The following is a 13,692-nucleotide window of genomic DNA, read 5'->3' as shown; positions in this document are numbered from 1 at the left end:
GTTTCTTGAACGCTAAAACAAGCGACAGGTCATTATTTGGGGGAAGGGGGAATAAAACCAAGATTATAAATGCTGAGAAACAGGGTGGGGTGGGATCTGTGAGCCCGCTGGCATGGCATGCATCCGGCTTCCACTGCAAACCCGCAGATGTGGTTTCCCTTCTCCTGGCCAGCCCTGGAGAAGGTTGAGAGCTTAAGGGCGGCTGCCAAGGAAGACGCTGCTTGGTCTTGCAGCTGCAGCTGTGCTATTCCGTTGGTTCTCCAGCTGGAAATTTGGGCAGTCTTGGGCTGTTCCACAGGGCTTAGCCAGAGGGTGGAGTGAGGGCACTTACCTGTGTGAAAGGAGGAGCTCACCTGCTCGCCCGGACCTGGAAGTCAAAATGGGAGGCGGGGTCAGAAGCTGCCAGATTGGAGCCCTTCTCTCGTCTGGGGTGCCCATGGCTGCTGCTGTCGCTCTTCTCTAGCCAGAAATAAAGCCCGCCCCCCCCCCAGGCTGGAGAAATAGGCTGGGCAGGCGACCCACGTCCTGCCCTCGCCTGCACCCACGGACTGGCTCTGATCTGACAGTCTGCAAGCACAGGGAAATGTCAAGCACTGGCAGTGGGGAGGGGGCAGCAGCTGTACCACCCTGCTTGTGCCTTGCCCTGAAATATCTCGGATCTGCCTGCCTAAGGGGCTAGAGTTGATGGTGGGGGGGGGCTACCAAGCTAGCTGCTCTTAAATTAATGTCCCTCCCTGCCTCCCTGCTCAGCCTATTCAGTCTTGTTGACCACACTCTGGCCTTCAGACAATTGTTCCCTGCGGAGTTTGTCCTCCACCACAGGCACATGAGGGTGTTTCTGCTGAGTGACCTGGAGGGGGTGCTCTTTGATGTGTCCAGGCTGGAGTCCCAAACGTGGATTGGTAATGTCAGTACGAGAACCAAACCAGGTGACAAAGGGGGTGGATTTTTCAAAGGAAATGTGAACACCCTCTTGCAGAGGCCAGCCCTCCCGTTCAACCTGTCCCTTGCCGTGGAGTGCCCATGTTCTCTCTCTCTCTCTCTGATGCCAGGTCCTTTCTGCCACCTAGTAGTGTCCTCTTGGTGTTACCTGGCAGGGACCAATGCATCACAAGCACAGATTGGGGTGGGGGGCAGACCCAGAGCCAAAATTGCACCACCACCACCACCACTAGAAATCCTTCCCATTGCAGAGCTTTGATCTTCCATCAAGCTCCCCTTCAGCTCAGATCCTCACAAAAGCCGATGGAGAACTGAAAAGAGATCCCAGCAGTGGAGGCCAACTGACAGGACGTGTGTCCCCATCCCCCTTCCAGGAGTTGCTATATTTTGGCAGAAGCCCCAACTAAGGTCTACGAAATAATGAATAGAAGATTCAATACTCATCCATAAATGAGATTCTCAGTAGAAATTCATAGAAATTCTATAATACAATATCACTCAATGAACATGTGAACAAATCATTAGTTTGAAATACAAATCCAATAATGACTCCATAAAAAGCCAAACCATCAATATAGGTATACAAACTCTTACAAATACAATTTACAGACCGTATGACACTAAGTGTCCAGCGGTGTATATGAAGTCTTTTGAAATTTCAATCTGGGAAAGTGCTCATTCAAAAAATACACTGCGGCACGTGTGGTTAAAGGTCCAGTGAAGTAGACAATCATTAATAGGAGACCCCGCTCAAGTCTCTGCTGGATGGAATATAGCAGATGTACAACGTGGTTGAATCCCGTAACGATGTAATGTCTGTTAAATTCTGTTTCTTTTAGGTGGAGGAATACAGATGAAGCGGGACCCGGAGGCCTCTGAATTCCTGCCTCATCTGTATTCCACCTAAAAGACACAGAATATCCTGTGAGCTGGGTGGGGCTGAGAGAGCTGTGGCTGACCCAAGGTCACCCAGCTGGCTTCAAGTGGAGGAGTGGGGAATCAAACCTGGCTCTCCAGATTAGAGTCCCGCTGCTCTTAACCACTACACCAAACTGGATGAGGCGCCAAGTGGCCTCGCACACATCTGCACATGGCAGGGAAGGAAAATGGGTGGGACGGTTAAAATGGCTCCTTTGTCCTGACCTGGATAGCCCAGGTGAGCCTGATCTCGTCAGAAGCTAAGTAGGGTTGTCCTTGGTTAGTAATTGGATGGGAGACCTCCAGGGATTGCAGAGGCAGGCAATGGCAAACCACCTCTGTTAGTCTCTTGCCACAAAAACCCCACCAGGGATTGCGATAAGTCAGCTATGACTTGAGGGCACTCTCCAGCACCAACTATTGAGCTAAAATGGTTCCTTTGAAGACGACATGACTGACAAGAGAGGGATGTGTCTTGGATGTCACCACAGTCATGTTCATAAATGGAAACAATTGGATGGCGAATTCTCATCATTGGATACTCTGGAAAAGTTTGTCACTTCTCCTGAGAGAGGGAGGGGCTGCCTCTGAACAAGGAAGAGGAGCATAAAAGGCCGTATCAGGACACACAACACAGAGACTTTCTTAGCCTTTCTCAGCCTTTTCTCCATCTTCAGCCTACTCTTCCTCCTCCTTGTCTTCCCTGCTTCTCACATTGCCTATTGCCTTGCTTCTTTCTGCTTTCACTATAAGCATGCTTGCACTTTTTCCTTTTTGGAGTACTTTTATAGGTTTCCTGCATACAGAATTCCATCTAGAAAATCCAGAGGAAGAAAACGGCTTTCAGGAATTTAGCTACAGGGTAACTCATGGTGCCATCCCACACTTCTGAGAGTACACAGGCAGCCAAGCATTCTGCCAGCATCTCTCAGAGGTATGTGGCCACTTGCCACAGCTGTGATCTGGAGAGAGGCTGGTGTAGCCACCAGGGCAGCATAGGAACAAGCAGAGCTGGGGCATGCCATGAGCGGAGCTGGACTTTGCCTTAAGCCTCTCCAGCCTGGGAACGCCCCTCCGTTGGCGTAAAGTTATGCCTGCAAACACAGTCCAAGCAGTCCGGCCTGCCCCCCAAGCCCCAGCATAGCTCAGGATGCTGACTACGGCCACAGCCAAGCATGCCCCTCCCCAGCAGCCACTGCACCCCCTGATTCCAGAGATGGCTCCTTTGCAGGCAATGCTGCCAGGGAGGGGCGACGAGGAAAGGTGCTTCCCCTCCCCCACCCCCGCAGATCGCTTGGGAGACGTTGCCTCCAGGGCCTCTTCAGAGCACAGGCACCTCGGTCCAGCCCCAGTGAGGCGTAATGTGGATCCCTCTCCTTAAGAGCACAGCAGGGGCACCGCCGGTATCTTTCCTCTCTCCTGCTCACTCTGCCATGGGCACAGCCTCTGCCCGAAGAGAAGAGCAGGCAAGTAGTAGGCCAAGGGGGCAGCTGGGGCTGTGAGAACTCTCCCTGCGAGGCCACAGATGCCTGCAGTTGGCTGCGGTGACGTGGAGGTGGCTGCCCCCCCCCCGCATGCACACCAGCAGACGTGCTGGGCAGGATGCCAGGCAAGCACTGAGCCAAGGCCATATCTCAGGCTCCGACCGGCCACACCCCCACTGTGAGCCTTTTGTGGTGAGACACACTTTGGCTGGGGCGGGGCTCTCTTCTCTGACGTAGCCCCAGTCTCCAGGGTCAGGAAAAACCAACAGCTCTCCTGATGCCCGAGTGCGATACCAGGTATCACAGACTGACTGTGGGAATGTGGCTTTCCATGGGAGTGGCACGCAAGAGAGGGAAGGTCCACACCCCTCCCATAAAAGAAAACATGATGAGGATGCAAGCTGCGAGGATCAGGCCATGGCAGCACCTGACGTTACAGGGGAGGGAACTGGATAGAGAGATGGCGGAGAAAAGGGGACAGTGGCGGCAGTATTTTGGCCACGGCAGCTAGCATGCCCCAGGCAGGACATCGGAGTTGTCAAAAGGCATCTAGCTGACTGAAATGGCTCTGGGGAAGTGGGCAACCTGCAGGTTAAAAAGAACTTTTAAAAACCTCAAGCAAGAAACAAGTGGGAAAGGTGCATCCACAGCCCCTTTAAAGTTGGCTGCCACCTAACACCTTCGAAGGGTGGCTGCTTCCATCAGTCCTGGGCAAAAGCATGGCGGTGCTCTGCTCTGCCCACTCCCCACAGTGGCAATGGAGAGAATACCCACACAGACATACCCTCACAGCCACTGTGCAGGTCCCCCTTTGAGCCAGAGAACAGCCAGGGCTGCTTCTACACCAGGGTGGTTTTCAGTGCCAGTGTGGTTGCTGATGCAAGTCTGTGTGAAACCGCCCTAGCAGTGGAGATTCCAGACAGCCCAGGGTAATCTGCTAACAGGCTGTGCGCAACTATAGGCGGATGCTATGTGGAACCCAGAAAAATAACGCACACCTCTTGGGTGGCTGAAATGTGGGGAATCTTTGGTGCGGAAGCCGCCCAGAGCGTGATCTACACAAAGCCTTTGAGTAGGACCAACCAAAGAGGGAAAGTTCTGGTCAACTAATAAAAAGTATTACGTGGGCTGAGTTCTGGGTTGTTTTGGATTTTACTCTTGAACTATCACAGCTGCTAACATTTTTGTTATTTTATTTATTTAGCTTATAGTTCACCCTCCCCACAAGTGGGCTCAGAGCAGATGACGACAAAGTTTGAACCTACATCGACATTTCCATTTAAAACCATAAAAAACATACAATTCAGCAGTCAAAAACAGCACTAAGCAGCAGCCCATATTACCAAGCCCCAATAAAACATTTCTAAAACGTTTCTATGGGTGGGAGTTAGGGGCAGCAATGGTCCAGCAGATGGAAAAGAGAAACACCGGGAAGGGGTTACCTTCCTCCTTTCCTAGGTGGGCGGCCAGAAGGCTTATCCATGGCCCGCCCTCAACCGTATGCTTAAAAGGGAAAGCTGCAGCGACAGCATGAGTCTCGCTCAGAATGAGCGCAACGTCATGTTCACGCGCCCCTTGAATACCTGGCTGGGGGGCGGGGGGGGCCATCACAAAGCCCCGAATGGCCTTGGGCTCGCCTATCTGCAGGACTGCCTCCCCCACTCTGTTCCCCCGCGAGAGCTTCACTCACCCAAGCAAGGCCTTGGAAAGGTGCCACCCTGCAGGTGGGTGAGCACCGCAGCTACCCGTTCCTGTGCCTTCTCGGTGGTGGCTCCCACTCTGGGAAACGGCCTGCCTGTGGAGGTCGGGAAGGCTCCCACACTCCTATCATCCTTCATTTTTCATAGCAGTAGCATTACCATTCTGGGCTGGCACCCAGGACTGGCACTGTCGTGCATTTTCTGGGAGTCCAGGAGGAACTGCTGCCAACTCCCAAGTCTCTGAGACATTTCTACCTGCCCTTGTGCTCAATGGCAGCAGGCGCAGCCCCCAAAGGGATGAGTGCAGCCGATGCGTCCTTGCAGCAGTGCCCCCGTTCTTCTGGTGCCTAGAACAGGCAGCTAAGTGCAGGGGCACACGCAAGAGCAGGGGGGGGGGGTGTTTAATAAAAAAGCCAAGTGACACTAAGCGGTGAGGCCATGCCAGAGAAAACAGTCCATGTGTCACAGGACTGGGAGGAGCGCAACTGAATGCCAGCCAAGAAATACAAGACAGAGCCAATCGGGGCAACCAGTCCTGCAAGGAGCAGGCACAGAAAGATCAGCAGGGAAAAGGAACACCCAAAGCGGGAGGAGGGCTTTCTGTCATAAGGCAGCCACTCCCAAGGTGCGTGGAGGGTAAGTTCTGGATATTGCAACTGGCTAACCCTGGTCCAACCATCCCAGGTGCTCCAGGGAGCTCCCTGGCTCACCTGCTGCCATCTCTTGCATCCCATTTGTACTTAATGCAGCAGACGCTTTGCAGGCAGCTGGATTTAGCCACTGACATCGCATTTCCCATTTTATGACCTTTCTTTTGGGGGGGGGGGCTTCCAAGGGAGAGGGAGCATGAAAGAGGAAAGGGGCAGACTTGTGGTAGAGGAGGGGGAGGCTCCTTCCCCCCTCAGTTAAGGGGCTTCTCTCCTGCTGGAGGGGTAGAGTGCCAATAGCACCACTTGCTGTGTGTGGCATGCCCCTCAGCGTCCTGGTAGCAAAGAGGAACGTCGCCCCTCCTTGCACTCCGCCCTGGTCCTCTACCGAACAAGAGCTGCGCGTCCTGCCCTGACACCAGGGCCCCATGAGGCAAGCCTCGGAGGTGGTGGCTTACCAGGTGGCTCCACAAATGGTGACGCGGGGGGCATCGGGAAGCTGGCCAGCACTCTCCGGCCGTGCAGACTTTGGGGCAGGCGGAAGTTGCCTTGGATCAGGTGCTCTTTTCCGCCAAGAAGGCTTTCTTCCAGCACTGAAATCTGAAGGGGAAAGGGACAGCGCCCGGTCACCCGGAGAGATGCAGAACCCCTCCCCAAGGACTCACAGCAGCAACATTTTAGAAGGGGTGCCAGGCCAGACAACAACAACAGTGTTCAGGGTACAGGCTTCCAGACTGCTCATACACACACACACACACACACACACACACACACTGCCATGTCTTCCCCAACCCAGACAGACCTGCTCCTGTGACAGCAGGACAGTTTGGTTGAAGACAGTCCAGTTCACCGTCTGATAGCAGGGAGGAGTGGTCAGTGATCCATTGTAGTGGAAATAGGAACTGAGGTTGGCAGGCAGCAGCTGTGCTATATCAAACCCAGCTATTAAAGTTTCCTCTCCTGGGAAGGAGAGAAAAAGAAACTCTCACTGGGATCACACACAGAGGCATCTGAAGACATGTGCAAATATGGGCCACCTCTAATGCAAACCAAGGAGCATGCTGTCTAAACACAGCTGGATTCAGGGGGATTCATATGTTCTGAATTTTCAAAACGAGCGATTGGGAAAGACGTTTCACACGAACCAGCAGAAATCTCGATCAAATGGAAGCAGCTGCCCAGGGACGCGGTGGGCTCCCCCTCATTAGCAGTCTTCAAGGAGCAGCTGGACTTGTCAGGGATGCTTCAGGCTGCTCCTGCATTGGGCAGGGGGTTGGGCTGGATGGTCTGGAAGGCCCCTTCCGACTCGAGGATTCTATGAGTCGAGAGCGATGCTGGGCTAGAGCTACACTGTCCACAGGCTAGCTGGAATAACCGTCTCTTTTGGTCTTCCTAAATGAGAGCTGAAATCAATTCAGTGAGCACTTTCTCTCTGATGGGCACCCAGGGATGGCATCGCGGGGTGGGGGGTGGGGAGTTGATCTTTATCCAAACCCTGCAGAGGCCTGTTGCTTGAGAGAGGGTCCATAGGTCACCAGCAATACTTGGCTTGTCCTGTGAAATGAGGAAGCCCCCCAAGAGGCATCCTCAACATGGTAGGGACTTCTGGGCCACTCTTCCATTTCCTCTAGGAAGGAGAGGGGGCAGCAGAGCTTTGTGCATTCTGAGGGAGAATGCAGCAAAGACCCCCCCCACACACACACACACACTCCTTCCTTCCCCTGGTGAGAGAGGTGCTGGCAGAGGGAACACAACAGGTCTCTCAGGGCTCCAACAGGGCTCAAAGGAGCGTAGAAGGATTGGTTCCGGGTTCCCACGAGACCGCCACCTGCCTCTATCTGGGAATGTGAGACTGGCTCAGAGGCCCCTTTCACAGGAGCTACTCGGTGACTTCCCATTTCCTGGCTGGACAGGTGCTGGGAAGAGCAGAGTGGAAATTCTCTCTGTGTGCCTTTGGCGTGAGGAAGAGATCAGGAGATCAGGAAACAGGATTGGGCAGGCAGCAGTGGGGCATGAAGTGGAGATCCCCAAGAAAGCACCTTCCCTGGCCCCAAGCCCCACAGCCTGGAGCCAGCCCTGGACAGAGACCCCAGCGGCCTGCGGGCTAGCCCACCTGCCCGGCACCAGCGTGTCTTTGCACTGCAGGGGATTTCACCAGCATCTTTGCCAGCAACTGAATTAAGGAAGTGCTTGGCTTTGTTTTTTACCTTCCTCATGGATGTCATCCAAATCTTCAAAGATGTGCTGATAAGCCTCGTTTTCCTCTGACCCAACCTGGAACAGCAGTTGAAAGGGACTGTCAGAACCACCGGGGGCGTGGGGGGGGGGGCGTGTGTGTGTTTGTGCTGCAGCCCAGGCAAATTAAGCAACAGCCCGGGCCGCCATATTGTGCCCAAGCAAGATGTAAACCACATAGTGCAGCCACCACCTCTCTTTCCTCCCTCCACCCCCTGACATGCTGCCAACATCACCTGTAGGAATGCAGCCAGCACAGCCAAGCCGCCCGGCTCCCTTGCCGCCTCCCTGATGCTGCGAAAGCGGGTGCTGTAATGGACAACGTGAATCTGGAACCAGAAGACAGAGTGGCTCTCAACACACCTCTCGCTTCCCTGCCTGCTCTCTCTGTCCACCACCTCCCACCATCTGCACCCCCCCTCTCCACTGCCCGCCATCCTCCCGCCTCCCCTGCATGCCACCTGTACTGGCCTCTTACTGCTTCATGATACCCAGGACACAAGATGTGCCCGAGTGCCCAGCACCCACACTACCGCGGGAGCACAGGCACTGATTTCCTGCAAGGAGTCCAGACAGGCCCCTGGGGGAGGAGGAAGCCTCCATCCCGATGCCTCAGGCCATCCCCATCTTTAAAGGTCAAAAGCAGTGCTTCGTGTTGCCTGCAGCCAGACTGGCAAGTAACCACAGCTGAGGGAGTCCCAGTTAAGATCACAGCCTTTATAACCAGCATCGCTTCCCAAGATGCATGAAAAGGAGGGGGGAGGCAATGGAGTGAGGGATGGTGGAACAATTAGAGATGTTCCTGAAGGACATACGTGGATGAGGATTATCACTTGGTGGAGAAATATCTCCACCCTAGAATTTGCCCCAATACTTCCACCCTTGGGGCAGCACTCTGGGAGTTGGAGCCCAGGTGCAAACCAGTAATTGGCAGAAGGAACGGAGGGGGCAGGGTCGAGCTATCCAGTTCCAGGACAGAGCGCTTCAGTGCTAACATATGCTAACAGCTCCGGCTGCAGGAGGACACTGGTCTACTATCTCCCACCCTGCAAGATTGTCACACCTAGAGGGACAGAGAGGAAGACAGCCAAAGTGCAAGGGGAGGGGTGGACTCTCAAAGCAGAGACTATAAATTTCCAGGACACAGAATAGAAGGTCGATTGCTCTTCCGTCTGCTCTTCTCTGTGGATGGGCACAAGCGAAGAAAGACTAAGTGTCGCAAAAAGTGATGAAGGAGATACAAGACAGGAAGATCCTACCACGGACATGGCAAGAAGCTAACATAACTTTAATACTTAAAGAGGGAAATGACCCATTAAGATCACAATCGTATAGACCCATCTCTTTATTGAATGTGGACTACAAGGTATTTACAACAATAATGGCTGAAAGATTAATGCATCTCAGAAGTAATTCATGAAGCTCAAACAGGCTTTGTCCCAAAGAGGTATTTGAAAGATAATATTAGATATCTCCTCAATGCAATTGAATATTCAAGAAGAAAAGGCGAAGAAAACTGCTTTTATTTTCCTAGATGCTGAAAAAGCTTTTGATAATGTGTCTTGGAAGTTTCTTCTGATAGCACTGCAAGGAATGAATTGTGGGACTGAGTTTTTGAATTGAATCCAAGTATCTACACCAATCAGCAAGCTGCAATCTTAGTAAACAGTTTGTTTACGAAGAAAATTGAGATAACAAAAGAAACACATCAGGGGTGTCCAATATCACCATTATTGCTTTTTATTGCGTTGGAAATCTTGGCAGTGAGAATCAAGCAAGACAGAAGAATAGCTGGAATAAAGGAGGGGAAAGAGACATATAAATTGAAAAGCTACGCAGATAATGTGGTCTTATCAGTGACGAAACCATACATCTCACTTACGTAATGGAACAAATATCAAGATTCGGGCAGTACTCTGGATGCAAGCTGAATAAAAAGAAAACAAAGATAATGCTGTTTTCAACAATGACAGAGGAACAAGGAGAGACTGGAAACATAACGGATTGTGCCATTACTACAAAGCCGATAAAATCCTTGGGGATAAATGTATAAGCACAAAATGAGAATCTTTATAAAGACAATTATCTGAAAGTTTGGACAAGGGTTACCAAAGATTTGCAGAGATGGGAAAAACTGAATATTTCATAACTAGGAAGAGTCTCTGCTGTCAAAATGAATATATTACCAAAATTGAACTTTTTATTTCAAATGATCCCAATTCATATAGACCAAAAGATCCTAAATAAGTGGCAGAAAGTAATAAATGACTCCATATTGAAAGGGAAGAAACCAGGGATAAGATTCAAAGTATTACAGGATGACAAAAAACTAGGAGGACTGGCAGTACCGAACATCAAATTGTATCACCGAGCAGCAGCACTAGTTTGGATAACAGATTGGATTATAAATCCGAGTAGCAGACATATGAAATTGGAGATAGCGGACACCAAAGAAGGCATCCATAATTGTTTATGGGTTAAGAAATCATTGAAATATATTCAAAAACAGGATGGGACCCACATATTAAGAGATGGACTACTTAAAACATGGTTTCAGTGCAGAAATAGATTGAATCCACTGATCTCCGCATTGGTGTTGCCAATAAACGCTCATTATGACAGCCACGAGAAACAAAATTGATCAGCTCAGCTATGAATCAGTGATTGATAAGAAAGGAAATGTCAAAACTTGGCAAGAAATTCAAGCTCAAGGTAAAATATTCCACGGCTGATGTATCACCAAACAGTATCAAGGCTAAAAGAACAAACTCTTAAAGAAGGCAGTAGATTGAGAGAAAAAATAGAATTTGAATTATTAATATCTGGAGATCTGAAGCATCTCTTAGGGAAAATTTACAAAATTTTACTGCGATACCATGCAGAAATGGAACAAGTTAAAACCTGTATGATAAAAGGGATGAAAAATGTTGGAGAAACTATTCTGATGAACCTATTAGAAGATCTATGGACTAAGGATATAAAATTTACAGGCTGTCAGTTACTAAGAGAGAATAGGAATAAAACGTTTTTTAGATGGTACACTACCCCCAAAGACATTGCAAGAATCAGTAAGGGTTATATAGAGGACAGTGTTGGAAATGTCAATGCAGGGATGCAACATTTTATCATACGTGGTGAACTTGTAAGAAAGCGCGAAAATATTGGATAAAGATACATGAAGAGATGCAGAAGATTCTCAAACTCAGATTTGAGCTAAATCCAAAAAACATGCTGTTAAACATCCTACCAATTAATGTTATAAAAGAACAGGGAGACCTTTTCCATTACACGGTGACTGCAGCAAAACTGTTATACACAGCAGAATGGAAAACAGATCTGTGCCCTGATGTGTCAGAGTGGATAGATAAGATTTATGAATATGCATCAACTAATTATGTACATAACAGACCAATAGCTGAATTTTGGGGGAAATGGAAGGATTTCTTTGACTTATTGTCGAAGGATTTCACGGCCGGAGAACGATGGTTGTTGTGGGTTTTCCGGGCTGTATTGCCGTGGTCTTGGCATTGTAGTTCCTGATGTTTCGCCAGCAGCTGTGGCTGGCATCTTCAGAGGTGTAGCGCCAAAAGACAGAGATCTCTCAGTGTCACAGTGTGGAAAAGATGTTGGCAGGTCATTTGTATCTACTCAGGAGGGGTGGGGTTGAGCTGAGTCATCCTGTAAGAGTTTCCCAGGGTGTGGAATGCTAATGGCGGGAGGCTTCACTGTATCCTGAGGAGGTTCTTTTACATATGGATTGGGGCTTGATGTGCTAATCTTCTCTGCAGGGCTATTGTCGAGTATAGAGTGTTTTGTTAGCCTAGCTCAACCCCACCCCTCCTGAGTAGATACAAATGACCTGCCAACATCTTTTCCACACTGTGACACTGAGAGATCTCTGTCTTTTGGTGCTACACCTCTGAAGATGCCAGCCACAGCTGCTGGCGAAACGTCAGGAACTACAATGCCAAGACCGCGGCAATACAGCCCGGAAAACCCACAACAACCATTTCTTTGACTATTTAGGCAAAATTAACATTAATTAAGGTAACTTAGTATGTGTGTGTGTGTGTTGCTGTTGCTTCTGTAATTGTTGTTGTTGTTGTTATTTATATCCTGCCCTCCCCACAAGTGGGCTCAGGGTGGGTCACAACAGTAGATAAAATATACAGAGATAAAATCACAATCATTTAACACAGCCATCTAATAAAACACCTGCTCACCGTATAAAAAACCATACAGCATCTGATGTAGGTGGAGGTGCGGCTTAACAACACATGGTCGCTCATATATGGGGGGCCCCTTACAGACATAAGGGCGACCAGGAGGGAGGCTCATTTGATGGAATCCCTGATGGCCTCAACCACATGTCTGGCAGAACATCTCCATCTTACAGGCCCATCTGAAGGAGACAAGATCTTGGCGGGCCCGGGTGTCCTCAGGCAGAGAGCTCCACCAGGTCGGGGCCAGGACCAAAAAGGCCCTGGCCCTGTTTGAGGCCAATCGAGCCTCTCTGGGGCCAGGGACCACCAGTAGGTGCTTACCCGCTTATCTCAGTACCCTCCGGGGAGTATATGGCAAGAGATGGTCCCTCAGGTATGCTGGTCCCAGTCCGTTTAGGGCTTTAGAGGTTAATACCAAAACCTTGAACCTGATCTGGAACTCCACGGGAAGCCAGTGTAGCTGCTACATAACTGGAGTTATGTGTGTCCTGAAAGGCACACCCATCAGGACACGGGCAGCAGCGTTCTGGACCCACTATAAATTCCGGGTCAGACTCAAGGGCAGCCCTGCGTACAGCGAGTTACAGTAATCCAATCTGGAGATGACCGTTGCATGGATGACTGCTTCCAGGTCATGAGTTGAGAGACAGGGAGCAAGCTGCCTGGCCTGCCGAAGATGGAAAAAAGCAGACCGGGCAACTGCTGCGACCTGGTCCTCCATTGATAAAGAGGAGTCCAGCATCATGCCAAGACTTCTGACCGACGAAACGGGCACAAGTGGTGCTTCATCAAAGGCCGGAAGCTGGAACCACCCCCTCCCAACATCCCATGACCTAAGTACAGGACCTCCGTCTTTGTGGGATTCAACTTCAGTCTGCTCTGCTTCACCCAACCAGACACAGCATCAGGGCTTCTGGAGCCGAGCCAGGAGGGCTGTCCAACAACAGATACAACTGGGTGTCATCAGTGTACTGGTGACAACCCAGTCTGAAACTCTGTACCAGGTGGGTGAGGGGGTGCATATACAGATTGAACTACAATGGGGAGAGAATCACCCCCTGGGGGACGCCGCATACCAATGGTTGGTGTGCAGACACTCTCTCCCCTAGCACCACCCTCAGTCCCCGACCTCGGAGAAAAGACAGAGAAGCCACTTTAAGGCAGTCCCTTGTATCCCCACATCAGCAAGGCTGTGGGTCAACAATTCAGTCGACCATGTTGAACACTGCCGAAAGATCCAATAACACCAGTTGCGCTGACCCACCTCAATCCAGAGGTCTACGGAGATCGTCTGTGAAGGCGACCGACACTGTTTCAGTCCTATGGCCCAGGCGGAAGCCAGACTGGAATGGGTCCAGGACCGATGCATCTTCCAGGAAAGCCCGCAGCTGCTCCACCAACGTCCATTCAATCACCTTACCCAGAAACGGGAGGATCGAGACTGGGCAGTAACTGGACGGGTTGGTGGGGTCCAAAGTTGTTTTTTGCAGGAGAGGCTTCACTACGGCTTCCTTTAATGCCCCGGGAAAACCCCCAGAGCTCA

At 50.7% G+C, this 13,692-nt stretch overlaps 1 protein-coding gene across 1 annotated transcript in view; it reads right to left on the bottom strand.

The window, feature by feature from the left end:
- The window catches only part of CA9 (carbonic anhydrase 9), a 38,144-nt gene that overhangs the window by 1,100 nt on the left and 23,352 nt on the right, over window positions 1–13,692 (bottom strand). The window contains exons 5-9 of the mRNA XM_054986288.1: window positions 8,163–8,255; window positions 7,899–7,965; window positions 6,494–6,651; window positions 6,150–6,291; window positions 332–367 (exon numbers count right to left, since the gene is read on the bottom strand). Coding sequence (XP_054842263.1) covers window positions 332–367; window positions 6,150–6,291; window positions 6,494–6,651; window positions 7,899–7,965; window positions 8,163–8,255 — 496 coding nt within the window. The remainder of the gene's footprint in view (window positions 1–331; window positions 368–6,149; window positions 6,292–6,493; window positions 6,652–7,898; window positions 7,966–8,162; window positions 8,256–13,692) is intronic.

Source organism: Eublepharis macularius, chromosome 8 (genome assembly GCF_028583425.1).
Source record: "Eublepharis macularius isolate TG4126 chromosome 8, MPM_Emac_v1.0, whole genome shotgun sequence".
Lineage (NCBI taxonomy): Eukaryota > Metazoa > Chordata > Lepidosauria > Squamata > Eublepharidae > Eublepharis > Eublepharis macularius.
The sequence above is the reverse complement of the archived record's forward strand: the minus strand, read 5'-3'. Positions and strand labels throughout refer to the sequence as shown.